Here is a 25,791-nt window from a genome sequence, read left to right as displayed (position 1 = left end):
TCATTTTAAAAAAGGCATGGTCAGCCGTATGTTCTTGCAAATCTCTAATCAGCTCAGATTTCTGGTCAAATTCGATATCATATGTTGTGGTTAGGTTTCGAATTTGTTTTCCTACGCATAATCCTATTTCCTTATGAATAAGGGTCGCATGACTATGTCTGGTGGTGGTGAGGATTCCCCGATGCCCTTCACTCACTGAATTACAACTTGTCACGGAATGGCTAAGTATTTTAATTTTTTTTCCTCACCTTCCAGCGAATGTTGATCAAGTCATCGGAATGCTCTTTAATGTAGTGCGTATTTGTATTTTTACGATAACAGGCATGGTGTTTAACTTTTTCAGGCAGGATAACGAGATTAGAAGCCACATAATATTAGATTTAAAATTAATGCCCTGATCATTTTTACTAAAACCAAAAATATTAAATTTAATATATTTTTTTTTAATCATTCCAATTTAGTACACAAATCATATATTATTTATATTAGAAATACAAATTTATCTATTATGATAAGCCAAATAATTACTAATTTGAAGGTTAAACAGAATAAATGTACAATAAATTCAACGTTTCTCTTTATTTAAATTTGTCAAAAAATTCCTAAATTTCTACAGCTCCTGATATGGCTGGGAATAGGTGGTATACATAAGATACCACTTATTTTTTAAACATATTTTTGAAAAATTTAAATAATATTTTATTTATATAGATAAAAATAAATCTTTTTGCTATAACAAAAACAAAACACTGTCAGCAGTTTGTTTTCGCACCTGAAAGGGTTGATATGCTAGTATTTTCAGCAATTTTTGTTATAAGCATGACATCTTTCATTATGATGATCCATGCCATATCTTTGTTCATCTACTTTCATTTTTATACGGATATTATTTTTTTCTTATTGGTATTAAATCTTTGTGCAGAATTTTCTCTCGTATCATATTCATTATTGTAATTTTTATATTTATCTCCTTGATTAAGTTCAGTTTCATTTGCCCTTTCCCTTGCCTTTTTCCTGTCTTCCCGTTTAACAAATGATTCACTAATATTTAGTTTCATATCTTCCAATGATAATTTACTAGATCACGCTCTTACAATAGGGCATGTCAGCCTCTCTCCTGATACACCTTTTCCTACAATTGTGACCCACAAAAATATTTTAACCCTTAATATCAAAAACTTTTGCAAATTTATCTTCCTCTTCATTTTTTGAAGATATTCAACTCTTTCAAAACGAATATAAAATCGGAGGCCACAAATTTCTGGAAGCCTTGTCGAGTATAGACCTGGGGAATCTCTTACCCAACGAATAACTAAGACATTAAAGTATAGACTTGGATACAAGCTAGTTCAGCCTCATCAGTGCATGAACTGAAACCTCCGAATAAATACCAAGGGAAGACATGACCTTAATTGCATTAAATGTCGATAAATAAATTAGAAACCTTCTTTAAATAAAAGCTCGTATACCTAATATTCTAGAATCTTACAAAATTTTAACAGATGACGGCCTAAGACTTGATGATATAACCACTATCCTCTGGGTCATCGGCACCCCTTATATGGGATTATACATGTGCCTCATTCTTCCCCTAATATAAATAGCAACCTGCTTATTCTAGCAGATACTAAAAAAATAAACAAATATAGAAACCTAGCAATTTTATATTCTCGCCAATTGAAACTTCTGCAAACGAGCAGTTCCTATCACCTTTGGTTTTTTAAAAAATTTAGCTCACAAAATTAAATTACAAACATTTGAAATTATTCTTATTCCCTAGGCAGAACAAACAAATAAACATTTTTAAATTAACTATTGTTCATTTTTAGGAGCACAATTATGCTTTTCTTAAAATTATTTTGGTTCGGAATAATTTTTTTTCTTTTTTATATAGCTCACATGTAATGCTTTTTAGTTTTTTTATTTTTATATAGTCCTTTTTCTCTTGTTTGTTTATGCTCTTTATCCTTAATTTTCATTAGAGCTCGTGGCCATCACGAGAATATGAAACATATAAATCATTTATTAACCTAAATTTACAAAATACATACAAGAACATTTTATATATTTTTAATTTGTTGTTTAGAATGTTAAATACAAAAACATTATGCTATTAATAATAATTGATAATTGGCTATAATTGGCTATAATTTAACATTAATAATCAGTGTTGGGAACCAGAAGAATACTCGGAATCATAACAAATCCAGGAACCGTAACCTTAAGCCAACTTTAAGATTTATAATTATCAGAACCCGAAACAGAGCCCATTTTAAAATTTTCAGGAACCCGTTCTAATAAAAAAAAACAATTAATTTATATAATATTGTTTTGAAATGATGTGTAATTAATTTAAAGGAATTATTTTTATTTAAATTTGAGATAGTTTAGAACTGGAATCGCCTAGCACCTTCGGAACCGAATCCAATATAAGACTTAAACTAGAACCCACTTTTCAAAATTTTAGAAAATACTCTGATTATAATATTTCTAAAGAAATATAGTCAATGTGCGTAATATTCCTAAAATTATTTAAATTAATCCATGGTAAACCTGATGTGTCTAATTGTTTATAAATATGTGGCTCAATTTTTTGATAACCTATAATTTTCAATATATGGGCCGTGCGTGACTATGGAAGAAGAAATTTCTCGTGTCCCTCAAAATTAATTTCTGCCCCCCCCCCTCCTTATAAAAAATTTGTGCACTTTATAAAGCAATTAATTCACGATTTAAAACAAATTATACTCAAAAATAAAAGAATATTACATAATTAGTCATATACAAATTAAAACAATTTAATTTGTGTAAATTTACTATTATAACTTTATTTAAAACAAAATATTTGTTATTTGATTTGATTAGTATTTTAAAAACGAATATCACATTTATTCTATTCGAATCAAATACAAATAAGAAAATATACGTCGATTAATAATCTAGATATAATTTTTCGTAAATTTGAAATTATTCGTATTGATAAATATTTGAAACTATTCAGAAGTTTTAAATCTATTCCTCGTGGAAATTTTTATTTTTTTTACTTTATTTCTATAAAATTGATGGTATTTTTGTTTCATTTTAAAATAAAAATAAAAAAATATCAATTTTTCAAATTTAAAATCTATTTTTCAATTTTGAAAATATTTTTAAAGAATTTAAATTTTGAAATATAATTCGATTCGAAATTAAATCGAATAATGCAATTATTCTATTTGTATTTTGGCAGCCAACTAATGCTACAATTTTATGAATCGAATATTTCATATATTAGAATAATATTCAAGAATATAAAATATTATTATTCGAATTTTTTTTACTATTTGAATTATTTCGAATATTTATTTTTTAACTTAAAATATTTAAATCTGGTTCGAATATTTAAGAACAAAAATCATGCTACCCACGTTGTTCTTCCTCTAAGGTGAAAATTATTAATTTATGAGGCTGAATAAGATAGATATTTTAAAATTTATAAATAGATTTTTATAATAAGATTTAATATTAAAGTATAATCAATATTAATTATTATTTTTAATATAAATTTATAATAGTAAAAATACACTTTTCTTGATAAGAAAGAATAATTTAGTATTAAAAAAGTAGTAACAAATATGTACATTATAATAATGATATATTATATTTCAAAATGTTAAGAAAGTATAATTATATTATATTTAATTATATTTGTGAAATGTTAAAAGTTATACAAAAATCTGGAATCGTGAAATTTTGAATAACAATAAAAAATATGTTAGAACTTGCTAATTGATTTTAGTTCTTAATGATGCCATCTATAATTTAATTAATTTTTAAAATCTATACTCTAGTCATAAATAGTATTTTTAAAATTATATAAGAAGCAGTGATCTTACAACAACAACCCGAGTCTATCGGCAAATCTATTTTTCACGTGCACTAAGTAAAATTCGGAAAAGGGATTCAATTTTATACTATATTTGATCTCCTATCACAAGTTATGCTGATTTTAGAATCTTATGAAAATGTGGACAGTTATCAATAATTTTCCCTATCCTTGCCTGCTAATTTTTTAGACATCATTTGTTGACATCGGTTTAGACGGCATTAGGGATTAGGGAAACAAATATAAATATCAGGAATTAGGAAATCCAAGGGATAATTTTAGATCAGTTGAAATCTACATTATATATATCACTCTATTTACCCCAATTTTGAGCCGCTTAAAAAACTTAACCTTGTGGATTGAGCCAAAAAACCTATTTTGCAACACTACATATGATCAAATTTTAGCTTTCAATTTTTTCAAAATTAGAATGTGAGCATCGTTATTTCAAAATCAATATCAAAATTTAACATGCAGGATTGGGAATCAATTAAGATCTTTGCCATTTTAACGAATGGATGAGTTTAATTACACTAAATAGATTGACTTTATCAATAAATATGACTTGAAGTATAAGATAAAAATTTTTAAGTAACTTTGGAAATGTTTTAATTTCAGATGGTATTCGAAAATTACTCTTGATAGAATTACATAATGATCTCCATTTATACGCATTAAAATCTTTAAATTTATACCTAAAGAAATTACATTTAAAAGCTTTTAAGGTATAGTAAATGAAAATGGTTAGGATCAATTAAAACTTAAATTTCATTTGACGTATAAACAAGATTGCAAATAAGCTTACAAATTAAAAACAGGATCAAACTTAAGGAAATAATTGAAAATATCAGACTTGAAGGCCTGTCCCAACGCCACCCTGGTTAGGGAAATAGATCATATTTTCTGTATTTTTTAAGTATGAAGAAGATATCAGAAAATAAAGATATTAGATAAGCCTCGTAATTAATATTACACTTAAGTAAACAAAAGTGCTTCTTTAAGTTTTTACATCATTATGTGTTGTTTTTCTTAAATGAATAATGAATATTTATTTTTTACCTCTTCCATGTGAAACACAAGAGAAGCTTAAATAACTATACTGATATTTCAAAATAACCTAAAAATTTTGGGCTATGTTTAATCTGTTAGATATCAAAAAATAGAACCCTGCAAGTCATCCTTACCCGGCCCTAAAAAATTAAAATAATTCGGACTGGACTTGGGATCAAAAATATTATAAAATTGATATTTTCTTTCCTTTGTCAAAAATTTGCAGGGCCCTCCAGTACAAGTTATTATTATGACATCTGGATGACAAGGACAAAGCAATTAGTGATTTTTATTTCATTTGACTCTACAAAAATATGTATAATTTAAATTTTCGCCTAAAATATTTGGGCCAGTGCAAGCTCGGACCTAAAAATAAATAAAATTCCAGGCTGGATTCGGGTTAAATGAATAAAAAATTTGGGCCGAGCTTGGGTAGAAAAATTTTAAATTTGGGCTCTAGTAAGAGGAAACAATCTAATAAATTTTACAAAATTGAAATAACATTTACCTAAAAGCAAACAATATCGAAAATAATTTAAGATTAGGGTTGAGAATTATTTTTTGACCACATCGGCTAACTCCGATTGAACACTTTACAGGAAGCATTGGAGAGAAATGATGCATAATTGAGACATTTATCTCGAACGGGTAAAAAGTTATAAGCATTTATTATTTTCTATTTCTATAGCTCCCCTATCTCCGATTTTTCGATTTAATTGTTTATGTATCACTCATTATGGAAATTCAAGTTTGGAACCAGGGGTGAGGGAGGGGCTTCTTTTGATTAGTTTGTCAAGAAAAAATTTAAAGAAGCCAAATTTATTGAAATTAAGCAAATCCTATATATGGTGTATTACATAAAATATCAATCTTTATAGGGAAAGGGATAGGTTTCTTTTCTTTAAAAAAATATATTTTATAAAAAAAAATATAGCATAAAAATAATATAGAAAAGTAAATTCGAATGTACAAAAATAACTTCAACGAGTGTGCATTTTCTTGAAGGCGTATATTTCTAACAATTAAGTTATGCCACTAAATTCCTCCCTCCCAGCCTAACGCGTAAACTTGACTGCTGCATGCTGTCATGGTTGCTGCTAAGCCACTCCTAAGAAAAATGTGATAAAACCAAAAAGTTAAAAATCAATGTTATAAACTAAGAAAGAATCAATAAAATTGCGAAGCATTCTTAATGTTTCTGCCCAACCCAGTTTGCTAATTATTTTTTTATATCAATTCTAAACTCGCCTTCATAATTTTCCCAGACCCTTTAAGATTTAAATTATGACAAGGTTTCTTCTTATTTTGATTTAAAATTGTTTCCAATAAGTTTATTATTGAATATAGCTAGTGAATATAAAAATTTATCATTGCTATATCAATTTTTTTCTTTTTTTAAAAAAAATTTAAGTTAAAATTAGCAGGGGTTCTTTTAGAAAGCCAAAATAAAAAATAATTTCTTTAACCAACGCATCATAGATATGGCCGGGGTAGGAGGGTGTACACCCTAGGAAATTTGCTTTTTAATTATTAGTTCTCAAACTAATAAAAATTTCCCCCTCTACAAACTGCCTAGGCCTACTCGCTTTTCCCCCAAAAGTATACAATATAAAAAAGAAAAATAAGCTAAATAAGCTAAATTGAATTATTTTTTAAAATAAAGACCACAATTCAAAATTTTTAGCAAATCATTTTTATATAAAAAGTGAAAAATCAAATTAAAAAATGCAACTTAGCCAAAGGCCTGCGATAGATGATTTTAAAGATCTCCAAATAAAATTTATAAGGAAAAACTCAATTTAATAGTGCCACACCTTAAAAATATCCTGGTTATTCCTATGCAATGCATATTATGGCAACCTTCAACTAGAACGGTTTTCCCCCGGTTAAATATATATTATATCATTAATTAGTTCTGCTTTTAGCGGTGGCATATTCAATTTATGTAAGGGAGATGGGGATGGGGGGGGGGGGGGGTTATGATTCATTTTAAAATATTTAACATCTTTTTTATGTTATTTTCATTAAGGTTGGCTGAACAATTGGGAGCACTAATTCTAAAATCTATGATATGTTTCATACTTTATTAATGCTTATGATTTCTTTAACAAGTATATTAGTCAGTATAAAGGTAGAACATAATTTTGGCCAGCCTTTAAATTAAAAGGTTAGCATTTTTTTTAAATTTAATTAATGTAAATGATTGATTGTATATTGTTACAATCCGTTTATAGACAGTATAAAGAGAAAAAAGTTATTAAAAAAAATAAGAAAAAATTGCCAAAATTGGCATCATGTCAGAATGGAAAGTATAGAAAAACTAAATATCTGGTTAGGATAATATTTAGTGCCTAATTAACACTTATTATTCCTCAATCAATTTTGCAAATCACAAAAAGAAACCATGTTAGAAACAAAATTTAAAAAAATGACGTCACGCTTGAGTGAATTGAACCAAGCTTTTGCAAACACTATTTCTGAAAACATCATTAAGTAGTGCTCAAACAATGCACTTTAATTCTTTAATCTGTTTGGTAGATGAATTATATAGGGGAAAATGGTAAAATATGATAAAAATGAAAATGACACTGTCAGAATAAAGAATATAGAAGTTCGAAATATATCGTTTGTAATATTTAATGCCTTATTTATAAATTTTTCAATCAATTTGTCTAACCAGAAAAAGTAGGAATTATAAGCTGATAAAAACTATGATATCACGCTTTGAGCGTGAAGTTAGCCAAACTTCTGGAATAAACTCTAAAACTTATTAATTAGTGCATATTTAGTACATTTTAGTTTTTCAACCCTTTTGGCAAAAGCAATAATTAGGCCAATATTTAATGCTTAAATATTACATATTTTAGTTTAATACTTCAATCCGTTTGGTAAACAATTTATTAGCAATAGTAAAATATTTAGAATGGTTATCAAGATTCAATAAAACAAAAAATATAGAAGCACTATATCTATTATAGAAAAATTAAATAAACGAAATATATTTTTAACTATCATCCTTATAAAAAAATCAACTTTTTATCGTATTTGACATATGAGACTTGATCTCTGGTTGTAGCTTTGTTACTTTCCTTTCATAATTTAGTAGCATAAAAAAGTAAATAGACTTGTGGCATCTTTAGGAAATATGATACCAAAATAAGATGAATTGTTTTAAGTGTGAAAGTGAAAACGATTACAATGGACGATTTGTTACCCTCAAGAGATAAGGTTGAGTCCATAGGCGTATCCAGGATTTTGCTAAAGGAGGGGCACTATTAGGCGGGTTTTCTCTATAAATTTTATTGGAAATCTGCAGGTCCACGTATTGTAGGCCTTTGACTAGATTAGATTTTCATAAAAAATAATTTTTTACTTCTTTTTACCTGTTATTTTAAAAGGTTATTAACTTTTACTTGGTAGAGAGGATCTCCCCCCTTTAGTTACGCACCTGTTTTAGCCATTACTAATGCTAAATTCCCTTTAAACTTGGAAATAGAAAAGATGGAAGCCCATCCCATACAAATTATAGCATCTTCATCTTTGGGAGGCGTGATTTAATTTTTTTTTTATCATTTATAATATCTTTTATGTGAAAATTTGATTAAAATATTAAATGTTTCTATATACTTGTTTATTCGTAGATTTTAGGGATTTTTCATCTACTTTCTAATAAATAGAAGAGGAAATTTCTGAAATGATTTTATTAAAATCGAAAACTAAGAATGGGGTGCCTATTTTCGTCTAGATAGATATCAATATTAGAGTATTAGAAAACATAAAATTTTATCTAATCATATTTTTCGGGGATAGGGGACGGAGGGGGGGGGGCGTGTCGTAGAAAATATATAGTGTTGTTAAAGTAACTAGTTACATTTTTGCTAAAAAATAACTGTAACTAGTTATATTTTAAAAATTGTAACTAGTAACTGTAACTAGTTATATTTTTTGAAATGTAGCCAAAAGTAATTAGTTACTTCTAAAAATATACATGTATAAATCTAAATAATATATTCCAGTAATTAATTTTATTTTTTAATGTTTTTTTTAAAAATAATATAACTATTAAAATTATAATACTTCTATATTCTATGTAAAAATATATAATTAAAAGAAGAGAAATTAAATAAAATAATGTATTTAGGTTTGGTCGGCGGAGTTTAATGACCCATGTATAGATATACATTTGGATCGACAAATTTTGATTGATATTCTTTGTCGTAGGTCGAAGCCTTTTAGATCACCTGTGATTAAACGTAACCTTGCCCTATTGTTAAATGATTTTAGGGCTTGGGGTCCAAATGATCCACAGGTGTCTGAGATTACCGGAACAAACAAAAGAATATTAAGGTGGCTATATTTATTTGTTTTTGTATTTTCAGCTTTCATGATAGAGTTGAAATAAAAAGATCTAGCAAAACGATCTACACATGTATAATTCCAAGCGAGGGGTATATCTTGGTTCCAAGGGAATAGAGTCATTCCATCAGGGCTGAAGCCAGAGGGTTCCAGTGTAGAAGGAATATTTGCGGATTTAAAGATTCTATTGATGATGAATTGATGGCATAGTGTCTGGATAATTTGTCTTCCAAAAAACGACAGTATGGAGGGGGGGGGGTGTCTAAGGCTATCAATAAAGGGACACATGATGTCGGCGTTACGATTTCACAAAACGAAGACCTATAGCTATTCTAAGTTCTTCGTTGGTTAATAAACAAGCCTAAATTAGAACTAGGTATAGTTTCTAACCATTCGTAGCCAAGGTGGTCTGTATACTGGGTTGGGTTTAAGGGGAGAAAGAGCGATGTATGGAAATTTAACAACTGAGTATAAAACTGAAATGCTTAAGGATATGGGGGAAGGGATACCTATACCACTTGGTAGAAGGGCAGCTTGCATACTGAAGAGTGAAGAGAATTTAATATTTAAAATAGATTCGAGAATATTTTTATTATGAACCTCAAGGTCTAATAATATTTCAAGGGACATAAAAATTGTTGACGAACGAAAGGCATGTAAAATTTTAGAAATAAATAAAAAATATTTAAATAAATAAAATGCCTGATGAGCAGGTAAATGTTTTAAAATATTTTCATTCTATTGAATTTGACAAGAAATTCATCTCAAATGAAATATAACACTTTCATCTCCAATGAGTGAACCTAGGTGGATAAAGCTTTTTTTGTCCACTACAATAAAAATTAATTTAAAATTTTGTTTAAATGTCTGATTGTGTTCACAAAGGATATGCAACAATAATATAATTTCCCGTCCAAATATTTTCTCTCCTTAAATTGTTACATTGCTGGGTTTCATAATTTTGTAACCAAATTCAATTAATAAACCTATTTTTTATTATTATATTTCTTTACCTAATTAGCAGAATATATTCCATATTTTTTGCCCTCAAGTTGCTGGTAATATTTATGGAATTTCATGAAAATGTATTTTTTTTTAAATTTTACTAAATTAGATCATAGAACTTAGTATAAGGAACGAAAAAGACAGATTATTTTAGAATTAAATAATTTTGAATAAACTACTAAATTAGTAATCATTACTTACTAATAAGAAAAATTTTCAGGCCTGGCCCGGATTTTTTAGAAATATATTATATTTATTTTTGATTTTTATAAATAATAATGGCGATTTCAAATATTTGGTTTTAAAATATATGGCCTGGCCCGGATATTTTTTTTAAAAAAAAATTCAGGCCCGGCCTGAGTATATTTTAAAAAAAATTAAAATACTTCCCGACTTGTGTACACGGGCCGGGCTTAGGACCGGGCCTGCAGGTCTCTAATAAATATATTCTATTTTCCGATATATATTTTTTCCGGTTTAATTATTTTGTTATATAGATAAATTGTACATTTTTTTATATAAATGATTATAATTATTATATCCTAATTATTTTATATTAAATAAATGCTTCAGTAAATAAATAATGCGTTTATGAATTATGTATAAAGTAACTTATTATGTAACTATTTACTTTTGAAATATAACTGTAACTAATAACTAGTTACATGTAACTAGTAACTGTAAGTAGTTATTTTTTACCAATGTAACTAGTAACTGTAACTAGTTATATTTCAAAGTAACTTTTAACAACACTAAAAAATAGTAATATCTATTGAAATAGGTCTTTTCGTTACTATATTCTGTTAAATCAAGAAAACTGTTGAATGAACCTTAATGGCCCTTATATATTACATAAAATAAACACCCTATCCTATGTTATACATAAGTGTTGTTTTTTATCGATTTTTATAATAAAATTTAAATAAAGAAATATATCTTATATCTATCTAATAATCTATCTTTATCCAATCCCTCTCACTTGCCTCTCTGCCTTCAATCTCTTACTAGTTCCCTTTCTAAAATATATTTTATAAATTTTTTGTATATATCTATCATCTTTCTCTTCTTGATATCATTATCGATTTATTATTTGTAAAAATGACAAAAATATATAACAAATACGGAATTTTATAAGAAAAAGACAAAATAACAATGCATTTTATTATCGTTCGTTTTTCCAAATACAAAAATATAAAATAAATTTATTTTTCAATTTATAATTTTCCCCCAAAAATATTATTATAATTATAAATTCCTAATAAATTTTCCTAATTATTTTCTTCCCACTTTCTATTACTCTTTTTTGTAAATATCGTACCAACCATTAGAGATCTACACCCCCAGGCCAATAGTTTTCAGGCCGGTGCTAAGCTCTAAATAATACAAAATTTCTGATTTTTTCCTGAAGAAAAATCATTTCGGCCTGGGCTAGGAAGCTTTTATGGACTGGTTTGACCGGACAAGTATTGTAATATGTAATTTAATATAATTATAATTAGTAGTTTGGATTATTTTTTATGAAATTTTTTACTGAAATAAAAAATAATTTAGACTAATTAATGCATTTATAAAAAAAAAATTGAGATAAAAATAAAATTAATAGAAACAAAATCAATAATCTCTTTATCGAATCCGAATATCGATCTTTTATATTTTCGCTGTTATTCTACCATATTTTATTATTTATTTGTTAATTCGTATGTTGTTTTTATTTGAAATTTATAGTTTTCTTTATTTTTTTAATTCGAGAGATAAATAAGTTTTTTTTTTAAATAATAATTTTTTTAAAAAAAAATAACAGGAGGAGAATGTAAAAAAAGATAGTAGAAATGGTATTCCATAACAATTACATATTAATAAGAATTATATAAAGCTGGTTGGCTTAAAACTAAAATATTAATTTTTCTTATTGCACTTAAAAATATATTTAACTTTATCCAATTTTTTTTTTACCTTTCCAAAATTTTAATATTTTTTTAGCCATACCTACAATACAATATATAATCTCGATATTTATAATTTTAAAAAATATTATTTATAATTTAAAAAAATATTATTTAAAAATTTGATTATAATCATTTTGTTTGTTTCGGTTTTTTTATAATATTAGATATATATAATGAGAATTAATTTTAAAAAAAAAAATCAATATTTTTTTCTTTTTTTTTTACTAGTTGAAAAGATATAAGGCATTTTTTCGCAATTATTTTTCCGTAAGGATATTTGATATTTGATTAAAATCGACTAAAATCGTTTTGGTAGAATTATTGTTTTCACTAAAAAAAAATTCGAAAAAGATATTATATATATATAATTCATTTAAAAGGTTTAAATAGTAATTATTTTATAGTAGTTTTTTTAATCATCATTTATCCCAGATATCCATAAAAAAATATAATTGGAGAAAACATATTGAAAAACAACGTGATAAAACAAAAATAACCATAAATATTCTAATTCTATTCATTCATCATGGGCTGTACTATGAGTGCCGAAGAAAGGCAAGCTATTGAGAGGAGTAAGCAGATCGAAAAAAATTTAAAAGAAGATGGAATTCAAGCAGCCAAAGATATCAAACTGTTATTGTTAGGTATAATTTTTTAAAATTTATTTCATATTCATAATATAATTAATTTTATAACTTTATAACAAAAATTTTTAAATAATTTTCAATTGTTTTTAAACAAATAATTTCTAAATTACACCATTATTTCTTAACAATTTAATTAATGAATATATTTTGCATTCTTATCCACCATACTTTTAAGAGTTTAAATTTATACCATTTGCTCTGAAAATTGCAGAGAGGCATAAGAAAAAAAACATGACCTCATTTCGCTAAGCTTTTCCATATTTTAAAATGATTTTGACTTGTATATTGCATACAAATTAGAATCCTGCACTGGCCTGTCCTATCTAACCGAACTCATCTATATTTCTCGGATTTGATCGGGCCAAATCTTGATTAAAATTTTTAATCGGGCCTTGGCAGGATTTATTCTTATTTTATGAATATTCTTTCTAAAGAAAACCCCTCTAATTTGTTTCTAGTGCGCTAAAAAAAATTATGTAGATAATTGCTTTTTGTAAAATCTTGGGTGGAGGGAAGGAAAACTCGATTTAATAAAGCCATTGTAAGTTTGGCATTTTTTCGACCTGGTGTTATTGGTGTTTAGTAAATTGTATATTGTTTTGAAAGAAAGAGTGATTTATAAAAAAAAATTGTTGAACCTTATTTTCATCTTTATTACATTTGTTGCTTTGTTCGTCTGTAATGAAACTTATCATGTACAAACACGTCATAACTAGCTACGATTAGGCGAATACATTTTAATATCGTAGATATAATTAAAATTAAATTAAAGAGTGCCATGTTATTTTGTCCATCCGCATATGTATACGTAATTATCAATTAAAACTTATTTAAAAAATCAATTTTATTTTATACTAGAATTTTTGTCACAATACAAAAATAATATTTATAATGGTTGGTACTGAGAATATAGTGCTGTATGTTTAAGAAAAATTTAGATACATAAGAAAAATATGTGTGTTAACTCTAAAATATTATAATAAATTCATTGTAATTAAATTATGATGATCTAGGGAATTTATAACAATTCTTCATTCATTCAGTTATAATTACTAACTACTGCTGATCCCCTAAGAAATTTAAATAGTGTGATGGCCTAGATTAGGGGTCCCATCTTATTTAAGAAATAAAATTTTGATAAAATTTTCAAAAGATTTTTACATGACATAAATTTTTATTAAAATATATAATCATTTATATGTAAATTTAATTTTATAGCAAAGTTTAAACACTCTTCTATAATTTGGATAAGTTTTATGAGTATTTATTATATCTAGATATCATTTCAATTATGATTTGTTAATTTAGAGCTAGCGTGGCTTTCTAAACCATATAGGTCAATTATGGCATTTAATAATGATAAAAATTTTAAAATCTTGAAACGGCAATTTCATAGCTGTTTATGATTTGTATTTCTAAGAAGTCATAATTTCTCCTTAAAATCCTTATTTTTTTATACCCAAAATGTTTATTAAATTAACCAAAATTAAGTTTTGAAATTTATAATAGCTTCAATTTATAAGTATTATGATATTTTGAACATTACAACAATAAAATTATTATATACGTATCATTATTAATAAATAAAAATACATTTCAATTTATTATAGCCTAAAAAACCAATGGTTTAGGAAGCCCGTTGAAGTGGTTTGCCTCACTTCGCTATTGGGGTTTGTTGGACAAAATTTTTACTTTTACAAAAAAATAAAATTAAAAATAAATGATCTTATTCTTAATTTTTTTTATAAAGCTCCTTTATAGAGTATAGTTTTAAGTAACTAATCATATATTATTTTTTATATTATCTAAAAAAAACAGGAGCTATGGCCAATTTTGTAAAAATCGGTTTGACTAACCCCAGTCTCCCCTACTTCTATATTTTTCGGGATATATTGAAAGGTACTGTTTACTTAATGTCCGCTCCATAGTTACGGCCCTAAAGATATAAATATTGAGCTATTATATATATTATTAGTGATAATAAAGTTATTTAAAAAAGTGACTAGGGTTTCCGATTTGGGAGGGGGGGGATGTAAGCATACACCCTATTTTTTAAAACTCATTAATTAACTGATAGACTTTGTAAATTTCATTCATTTTTTTGAAATTTAGCAGATAATATTTTTATACATAAAAAATTTTTTAAAATTATATTTCATTACAATTTCTTATAATTCTTTACATTGGCGTACGCAGCGGGGGGGGGGGCAGGGAGGCAAATCCCCCCCCCCCCCCCAAGCCAAAAAATGCAGATGCCGGATATATTTTTCAAAAATATTATTGTTTATATTAAGTTATATTTGTTAATATTTATTCGTATCTCATATTAAATATATATTTTATTATATTTATTATCACATTTATCTACTTTTTATCAATTAATTTCCATTTCAAGTTTTCCGGCGTAATATTTACTTATTATTTTCAAATTTTTAGTGGCGTAATATTTATCTACCATTTTCAAATTTCTAGTCAAATAATAATTATTTCTGAAACTTCTTGTCCAACAGGGAAAAATAAATTGCAACCTTATCCAACGAGATAGAGTCTCTGCCATCAAGCAGTAACAGCTTTTAAGGAGTTAGAAGAGCCAATTATTTGCTATTACTGAAATATCACAATGGCCTGAAAGAACTATTTCCTCAGAAGCAAGAAAATTATTGGATTCAATGCTTATTCCAAATTTTATTTCTCATTAGAATGTATTATTTAATTATACAACTATTTTAAGTATTACTTTTCAAAAACATGACATTGACTTGATTAAGAAGATGAGAATAGCGAAGAGCATTTTATCAGAACTCAAGGAAATTAGGGCTAATATGAAGAATTTCATATTTTATTGTTGAGTCAAAAGCAGAGCTATACGTGTTTATATTTGTCTCCCTCGACTTGTAGCAAGGCAAGCTCATCGTTAAAACATAATATAGGATCAGTAGAAGAGAATATCTTAAATACTGATACATTTATAACCCAAATAAATGAATTTTTAATTCATCATGCAGCACTTACTAATCTGCAAATATTACTTCCATAAAAGTCTTCCCAATCTTTTTCAGATGGTGATAGAAAAATAAAAAATTTGTTAGATTTTATTATGAGGATGTTTAAATATCTTATGATGCCTTATTAGCTAAATAACTATGTTTATAAGATTAACAATGGTTGATATAGTCCCAAAAAATGCTATGTATGCTCTGCATTATTTCAAACACATTTTAGATTAAATTCCCAATGTATTAAAAGGGTTTATAAACTCTTCCTATTAGTAAACTAATGAGAGAACATTCTCTTTTTTAAGAAGAATAACAGAGGCCTGCGGCCCGGATTTTTTTTAAAGATTTTTTACGGCCCGGCCTGGGTTTTTTTAAAAAAATTTTCAGGCCCGGCCCGGCTTTTTTTTTAAAATTTTTAGTCCCGACTCGGCTTTTTTAAAATATAATTTTCAGGCCCGGCCCGAATTTTTTAAAAATAAATTATATTTATTTTTGATTTTTATAGCTAATAATAACGATTTCAAATATAGGCTGTTTTAAAAAATACAACCCGGATTGGTTGTTTTTTTTAAATTATTCAGGCCGGTTTGGGTGTTTTTTAAAAAAAATTTCGGGCCAAGCCCGGGTATAAAAAATTAAAATACTGTCCGGCCCGGCCTGCAGGTCTCTGAAAAACATACCAAGAAGTACAACATCTGAAAGTAGATTGAAAGGTTTGGATCTTTTGAATATTCATAGGCATTTGACGACAAGCAAGGATGAGATAATTGAAAAATTAGCTCAATTACAAAGAAAATTGGATTTTACATTGTAAATATATAACATATAAAATGCAATTATTCCTAAGTAACTTTTTGTGTAAAGGCTCAAAAAATTCAAATTTCTATTTTGGGTCATTTAAGTGATTCTTTACATATAATTTTTTTATAATTCACATTAATTTAAAATTGTGTATTAGAAATAGTTATTAGTCCTAATAAATTTATTCTTGATATTTTTAAAAAACAATAATATTTCTTTAAAAATTTTATTATCCCCCCCCCCCAGACCAAATTCTTGCGTACGCGCCTGATTCTTTATAATAATCATTAACATCGTTTAGAGAGGGGCTAAAATGTACTAAGTACAACTGAATTATTTTATGAGAGAAGTGAAATTTTAGCATTTACATCTACATGATAATAGCTAGCAATGCAGGAAGCATTTCGTTATTGGTATGTATGATAATAAATAAAAAAATTTCTTATCTCTTAACTTTTTCCAAAAATTATTCAATATTCGTGTCTCCTGCCTAGGATGAAATGACCAGTACGCCTAACGGGAAAATCCCTTTATTTGATATTATAGCCATATTCTCAATTTATACGTTTTTGATACATGTAATAATCCTGAAGCGAAGAATTTCACCTATCAAACTTGCTAATTTTTTAAAATGAATAATAGGAGGGAGATATAGACAGAGAAGTATGAATACCAAAATAAAGTTTCATAAACTTAAATAGCTTCAAAAAATTGATAAGACGAAATGCTGGGCACTTGAGAAGGCATTTTTGGTTTAAGGACAAGAATGTGTTAATTACTTACTAATAACTTGCGCTATATATAACAAAAATTCTTTTGAATAAAAAATAACTTTAGAATCTGAACTTTTTGAAAATTTTTGAAATAAAATACTTACAAACAAGAAATTTAGTCATCCCAACCGCGTGAAAGGTAAATCTCTGTGAGTTTCATAGACTTCTTTTTAATACATATGAAAGCTACCAATAATATGGTAATTGTTATTAATAAAAACTTGGCTTATTTGATGATATCCGAAAATATTTTTATGGAAATGGAAGTACATTTTGTAGAGTTAATTGTATAAAAAAAATCTATGAGAAATTTCCAAGATGTACGCCCAAATGATGCACTTCCAATCTATCTAGTTGAGATATTCAATTATATTATCGATCATATATAGTAACCAGTTTTGCCGATTTTTTTTTAAAATTAACAGCCTATAACGGATATGCCTAATATTTTTATCTTAGGCGGTTTGTTGAAATTAGCAAAGAAATAATTGAAAAGGCTTTGTTCTCTCTATTAATATAAGTAGATAGCGAAAAACTAAGAAAATCGGTTATTAATGGTAATTTACTTGATTACATAGTATTTATGGCATAACAGGAACAGAGTCGTGGAGATAAAAGAAATTAAAGATTATTATGAAAGAAAGTTGGAGAGAATCGCTAGACAAATTAAAAACAAAGAGCAAACAGCACAAATCAACTTATATATATTGTATACAAATACGAATATTTTCTTACACATTTTGCGCAAATGAGTTGTGAACGAACTGAAAATAAACTACTTACCAATATTGGCAAGAATTTAGGTAGAAGCCTTTTAAATGATGGCAGTTGAACGTGAATTAGTAGAGCAAATTTAATTATAAAATTATTGATTAATTATGTAAATTCTCATTGTTAGCATGGAAATATTAAGCTAAGACAAGCGAGAAAAAATTATCTTTTTAATATAAAAAAATATATAAATAAAAAAAAGAAATTGGGCCCATCAACTTTCGTCATAGTATGTCTTTTCTCTCTCAGTCCGTTTCTGCTCTTGCCAGTAACGAATGCAGCTACAAAAAACCCCTGAAAACGAACTGAAGTCCCCAATTTAACTGGACCGGCTTGGGCCTAAAAATTAAAAATGAATTCTGGCCAAGCTTAAAATTGAATTTAAAAAATCTGGCCCTGTTAAATGATGAAAAGATGAATTTTTCTCTTTTAAATTAAAATTAAACGATATGAATTTCACTGTGATTAAGACAAAGAAATTTGTAATTTATTTTGTTTAACTTTTCTATATATATAAGTTAAATTTACATTTTTCGATTAATAATCTTGGGCAGAGCTCGAGGACAAAATAAAATAACTCAAACCGGACCAGTTTGCTTAAAAAATTGAATTTGCAAAACTTTTTTAGAATGTTTTTTTGATTTAACTAAACTTGGATTGTGGAACTTTGCAAAAATAAGATATCAGATAAATTTTGTATATCATATCTTTTTTTATGTTATTTTTTATTATGCAAGATATTTTTTTAGATTATTCCACATCCTAGAGCCTGCAAATTCGATATTTATGCCTGGTGACCCTAAAATTTGAACTTAAAAAATATAAGTTAAATGAGTCTTAAAAAAATTCTTATCACCGGTAAATTCGAATTATTATTTTATTTGATAAACAAGTGGAAAACATCATTTTCTATGATATTTTTTTAATATTTTTCATGCCTGAGTGTGGCCCGATTTTAAAATTTTTTAGGCCCTAGCCTGGTCCGAAATGTTTTAGCCGGACTTCGGACTGACTTTCAGGTCTCTACCACAGCCATCTTCATATATTATTCGTCGTGAGGAATGGGCTAATATCATTTTACATATAGTATATATTCCAAATTTTGTTGGCGGGTCCTGCTTAATTTTTATAAGCTAGTAATTAAATATAGTATATTATAAACACTAAAGGCACTACTTAGTTATTCATAAAATATTTTCAACTTTTGGGTGATCTTCAATTAAAATCAATCACATCTTTAAAATAAAAGCTTCAATTGATCATATCCTTTTTTGTTGCTATTAGTGGCATTTGCTTAAAATTTTATTTAGTATAGTTTTGCAGTTTTTAGTACTTAATTTGAAGAACAATCGATTTCGAAAACAGAGATAATTATTCATACCTATATTTGATATCTGCAAAAATAGGAGAGGTAGAATTCTAAGATCTGAATTCTAATATATTTTGCATTAATTAAATTAAGATATTAATAATATCTCTGCCATCTATGAACAAAATCTATAAGCTTGCATAATATTATTTTGTCTAAAATCTTAATCTGGCCGTTTTTAAAAATCGATCCGAATCTGACTTTTAAACAGCCCTACTTAATAAATTTAGTATCCGTCTCGCGATATATTCTTAGATGTATCTGTTTTTTCATTTTGATATCATTATATATTTCGTTTTCTATATTACAAGTTTTTGAATAGTGTCAGGATTTTAATATATTTAATGATTATCCCAATATAAAGTTGTTATTCATAAAATATTACATAATTCTGCCTTCAAGTGCCCCAGTAGAAAGACTTTTTTTTATTGTGGCTATAAATGTCTTTATATATAAAAAGAGATGCCTTAATGATAAATATTTTGAGAATGTTCTATTACTAAATAATTATTAATCAAAATCATTTAATTATATATTTTATATATGTATGTATTATTATCTAACAAATTATTTACATTCAATTATATATTTATTCAAAATTTAAATTTTAATGATAGAATCCTAAATTAGGTGTTATTTACATAATTATAATTAAAATCTATCTTTGGGGAAATTATATCTGCATCTAGATGCATCAAGAAACGCTTTATATGTATCCAGATACATTTGAAAATCTTGGTAACTTTGATAGCTATATTCAAGTATAAAAAAATATTTTTCTCAACTAAAAAATCTATAATCAAAAAGTCGGGGTACCAAACCTCTTATAATGCCTCATTTTTAATTTTTCTCAAATTTGTGATAGAACCGAATCCCAGAAATCTTATAATTTAACATTGAAAGAGCAAAAGCATGCTTTCCTCCTATAAATATAACTAGAACATTCCTAAAATATGTTCATTTCGGGAAAAAAATATCTTTCATCACGCCTAAATCTGCTAAAATTAACTACTTATCACATCTAAATGTTGGCTGCGCTACTGATCTTTGTTAACAAATTAGATTTATAAAAGAGTGCTTATTCAATTATTTATTTATTTTTAAAAAACCTTAATTAAGTAATAAAACAATTAAGTTTTAAGAAAATCAATTGAAAAAAAAAATAAGTATCAATCAAAGCTATATCCTAGGTCGGCTTCAAGGGCGGACTGGCCATAAGACCCGGTGGGCACTTTGCCCACAAGGCCGCGTGAAAATGTCGATTTTTGAGGCCGATCAGAGGAAAATATCAAAATAGAGGCCGATTAGAAAAAAATTATTATTATGTTCACATTATTTTCTCTTATCATTTATTATGATTTGAATATCACATTCCTTGAGAATTGTCATGTCGTGTACTATATTTTAATGCATAATATATCAATAACGTCGCTTGACGTTACACATCATTACCACGTTCTTTTCTTTGTTTTTTTCAAATGAAGTGAAAACGCTTCCGTTTGAGTAGAGTGAAAGTTAAGTTTTGATTAATTTATTTTATTATATTTTTATACATGGATTTATTGTAGAAATAATATAGCCAACATTTCTTGTTCTTAATTCATTGAAATCAAATAAAATCTAGGTCGGTGAATCAGATAAAAGGATAGATGCTTGGGTGAAACAGAATAATTCATATGGCCAAAATAAGAAGGCTGCTAAAAATAGGTGAGATAAGTGGTGGGCACGTGAAAAAGCCCTTAGATGGATATATGGTAAAGAGAGCTTGCTCCCAATAACGATAAAGGCACTTCAATTTATAATAGATAATAAATAATTTGGGACAAAAACTAGATAATTTATGTAAAATTATGACTCTAAGTACAGCTATAATATATTTGGAAATTTTTAAAATAATTAAAATAATGGGGCCACTGTCATATCTTCAAACTAAAAAATTAGGTACTTTGTCAGCGTGGAAAATAAAAGAAGTTGCTAAATCTTCTGTATTATCGATTATTACATCGATTCAAAATAAAGCAATAAAATGGCTGCTAATTTAAATGAAACATTTTCATATTTATAGCTCTCAGAGAGTATCTGAGTACAAAAATGCTCTATAAAAAGATCGAATAAGACGAGCGAAGAGAATATATAGTGATAAATGCTAAGATGAACGTCCTCAAGAATCGATTGACCTTTATAGGTTCGAACTATTTCGTCCTATCCGGAACTACTTTCTGCGAATTGAGAGCTTATCTTGAATGTGCAATATTTGTATCCAAGACATTTTGATGAAATAAATAGTAAAGGTATTTCTGAAAAGGCCTTGGAAAAACTGGCACAATTGGCATATATATTGAGTTTTAAATTTCATAACGAATTATGTTCATTTGTCAGTGTATTCAAAGATTTGGTAGCAAAATTAAAAAAAACGAACGATGATATCGCATGTACAAGTGAGGAGTCAAATGAAGAAGATGGAATATTACAATATGATAATAAATCAGAGTGTGATAATAAATGTAACAAGTGTTTAATATCCGTGTATGAAATTCTTAAAAGATACAATATGCATACAAGTGACACTAATTTATTTTTGGCTTATGAATACATTTTAACTTTATCATTTACTCAGGTTAATTGCGAGAAAGCATTTAGTAAATTAGAAATTATAAAAATAAGCTGAGAGCTAATATTGACCAAGAAAAATTAGAAGCGTTTTTAATGATGTAAGTTGAACGAGAACTATTAGCATAGATTGAACTAGAAGATATTCCTGTATATTTGCGCAAAGGTTCAAAGTTAATGAAAGATTTATTAACATAAAAATTATATATTATTTACAATATGATCGGTGCCTGATTTTATAAAACTGCAGCAATTTTATTCTCTGTAATATTGTATAACTGTAATAATTTTATATTTATAATTAATTGATTTAATATATTAAGTATGCATTTTTTTTATATATAACATGCGATGTATGATTTGATTTTATAGCGCAATATCATTGTAAATCTAATATAAAATATATTTTTTTGATGAATAGGTAATGAATATGATTTTAGATGTGCATTTTTTTAAAATAAAATATATGATTATCGTATAATACTATTCTTTTTTTACTAAAAATGTAAAACGTTTGAACTTTCAAAAAATAAGAAGCCATTTAAGGGAACCCGGTCGAAGATCAGGCAAAAGCGGGCCGAAGGCCCGCAAAATGGGGGTATAGGGGCGGTTGCGAAGCCCCTATATAAATGAGGCCGCTATAAAAAAATGCCCACGAGGCCGTAGCGTCACCAGTCCACCCCTGGTTGGCTTGGCTAAATAGCCAAATCAGAAGAAAATAGGATGAAGTAAGAAGAAAGTTCCATTAAAATTATTTCCGCTATTTTAAGTTAAAAAAAATGCGTCACTGAGAAAGAAATAATTATATTAGTTATTAAAAACATAAATAAAATAATTTACATATAAAGCTGACTATAACATTAATAGTATAGAGACAATATTATTTATAATGTAAACTTGAAAATTTGGCAACGCTCGATTTTTGTTATCTTTTATATACTAAACCGATCTGGTATATAGTGATTTTTTTACAAATATCTCCAATAAATCTAACTAGTTTAACAACACTAGAAATTTTAAAAAATTATACAGTTCCCATATTAAAAAATTTTGTATCAAATTTCAACTTAAAAGATATGAACCCTAAACCTTGGATTGCTATACAAGCATTAACAGTACTGGACTAGGTGAGCTTAGAATAAAATGTTTTTAATTTGTATATATTATAAGTTAATCGAATGAGATTGGTTGCTAATCTACTTATTATTATATTAGGTACTACAAACATATGTATTATATATTCTATATATTATATTTCATATTACTAATCAGAATAACATCTTTATTCTCAGTGGCGTAGGCATTGGGCCCCCCCATGAAAAATGAAAAGAAAATATATTTTTTAATTTTAATTTAATAAATTCTTAATAAACGCTTGATTTTTATGTTTTAAATTTATTATAAAAAATAATAGATATACACATTTGATTATTTTTATATTTATTTTTGGTTTGCAGCTATTTCACACCACCCAAAAAAGGGAGTTATTTATTCAAACGTATCATGATATTGACTCAAAAAATCAAAAAAAAAACTAAAAAGATTTTGTCCGACCAGATTCATCGAAAGACAAGAGTCGGTGAAACTCTTTATTGAACTATATGATGTTGTCTTTGCAGCACTAGAATTTTATATATCAAGCAAGGAAAAAGATTCAGCAGATGCCGAAAATCTTTTGCAGGCTATTATTAAGCCACAGTTTTTAATTTCAATTCAATGTGTTTATTTTTTATTTAATTATACATATGATTTTAGCAAAATGCTATAAAAAATTGATTTGGATATAAGGGAGATTATGAATAGAGCAAAGGATATTGTTGAAATATTAACAAATATCAGAGAGAATGTGGATGAAAAAATTTATGAAATATATGAAAAAGTAAAGAAGATTGCTAATATGTTTAGAATTGAAATTTTTAAACCTAGAGTAGGCTCTAGACAATCCAATCGATCAAATATTGATGCATCTACGATTGAGGATATTTATAAAATAAACATTTTTATTCCCCTTATTGGTACATTTTTATTTCGATTAAAAGAAAGATTTATTAGTCATAATTATATTTTAAAAAGCTTTTATTTTCTTTTGCCGGTTGAGTCTAAACTGTTGATTACACTTGAAACACGAGAGGATATTAAAAAAATCTCAGAGTTTTATGCTGATGATTTAGTAGGTTCATATAAGTTACTTTGTGATGTCGAATTTTGGTATAAAAATCTTGACAGAATAGGGTATTCTTTGAGACCAAAAAATGCTCTGCAGGCCCTTTCCATGTGTAATTGCATTTTAGATTCCCTGCCTAATATCAAAACATTATTAATTATTTTAGCTACCTTGCCAATTAGTACTTTCACTAATGAAAAGTCTTTTTCAACTTTAAAAAGGTTAAAAACCTATTTAAGAAACACAACCAGTGAAAAACGTTTAAATGGATTAGCCTTATTGAATATTTATAAGGAGATTATTTTAGATAAAAATTTGATTCTAGATGAATTAGCAAAATCTCAGAGAAAAGTAGATCTCTCTTTAAATTCAAATCAAAAAATAGTAATTAAAATTTTATTAGTTTTAATATATAATCAATTTTTTTTGTAAAAAAAGTATTATTTATAAGATAATATCATCATATTTTTTTAAATACCATTATTTGCATAAGAATTACACATATTTTATATAATTGTAAAAAATTACTTTTTTTTAAATAGAGTCTTTATGCATTATAATTTTTAATATTAAAATCTGTAATATATAAAATATCAACATTTTGAAAATATTTTAATTAATAAAAATATATACATGATTAAATAAAGGAATGTAAAATATATAATAAAATACCCTAAAATTTTGTTATATGAAAATATAAACCAATTTTAACAAATCCAAAAATATAAGCAATTAAGTGTTCAAAAAAATGGAAGGTTTGGGGAGCGAAGCCCCCCAACCCCCCTACCCCCCCCCCACCCTCCATGATAAAATCCTGGTTACGCCACTGTTTATTCATAATTAAGTTATTTATTATTTAATTTTCTCCCTATTTAGATATAAAGCGAAAATTTGAACAATTAAGACACATACAAAAAAATTAACTTTTTTTGACTTTTTTTTGACTTATTTAAAAAAGATAAACTTGTTCATACTTAAAACAAGCAAGATTAGGGTGTCCTCGTTAAAATACTTTTTAGCCTATACTAAAAAGCAATTAAATTTTCAAATTAAGCCGCCTAGGACACAGCCTTATTATTAAATATTTTTAGTAAAAACTGAATGGCAAAGTAACAAAAAAAATGAAAAACATTCGATCCGATTAAATAATTAATGTTGATTGTATTTAAATAAGGTTGTAATTTTGTTTGATATATTAATAAAGTATAAATTTGAACATTTATTTACGGTTCCGTCCTTGCGAGAGTTTTGCACACCTATAAAGTGACTATTTGAATCAATTCCTAAACCATCTAATATTTTTAAAATCTGTCTATTCTATATGTATCCATCTCTTAAATAATTTAGTATAATAGTCATCTTAAGTGTTCATATTCTGGATATAAGCTATATTTAATTATCTATTTGATTTGGTCTATTGACTCTTATTATATTTACT

The 25,791-nt window shown here is 26.7% G+C and overlaps 1 protein-coding gene across 2 annotated transcripts in view; it reads left to right on the top strand.

Annotated features, from left to right (window-relative positions):
* The first annotated feature begins 12,463 nt into the window (after positions 1 to 12,463).
* The window catches only part of LOC135925078 (guanine nucleotide-binding protein G(o) subunit alpha), a 32,236-nt gene continuing 18,908 nt past the window's right edge, over positions 12,464 to 25,791 (top strand). The window contains exons 1-2 of one of the 2 annotated variants that reach the window (XM_065460237.1): positions 12,464 to 12,602; positions 12,655 to 12,866. In XM_065460237.1, the coding sequence (XP_065316309.1) occupies positions 12,749 to 12,866 (118 nt within the window). In that variant the 5' untranslated portion in view covers positions 12,464 to 12,602; positions 12,655 to 12,748. Of the gene's footprint in view, positions 12,867 to 25,791 lie in introns of both variants that reach the window. The other variant, XM_065460236.1, reaches the window with a different exon arrangement.

Source organism: Gordionus sp. m RMFG-2023, chromosome 2 (genome assembly GCF_954871325.1).
Source record: "Gordionus sp. m RMFG-2023 chromosome 2, tfGorSpeb1-WG-v2, whole genome shotgun sequence".
Lineage (NCBI taxonomy): Eukaryota > Metazoa > Nematomorpha > Gordioida > Chordodea > Parachordodidae > Gordionus > Gordionus sp. m RMFG-2023.
Note: the sequence above shows the minus strand (reverse complement) of the source record. Positions and strands in the feature narration are given on the sequence as shown.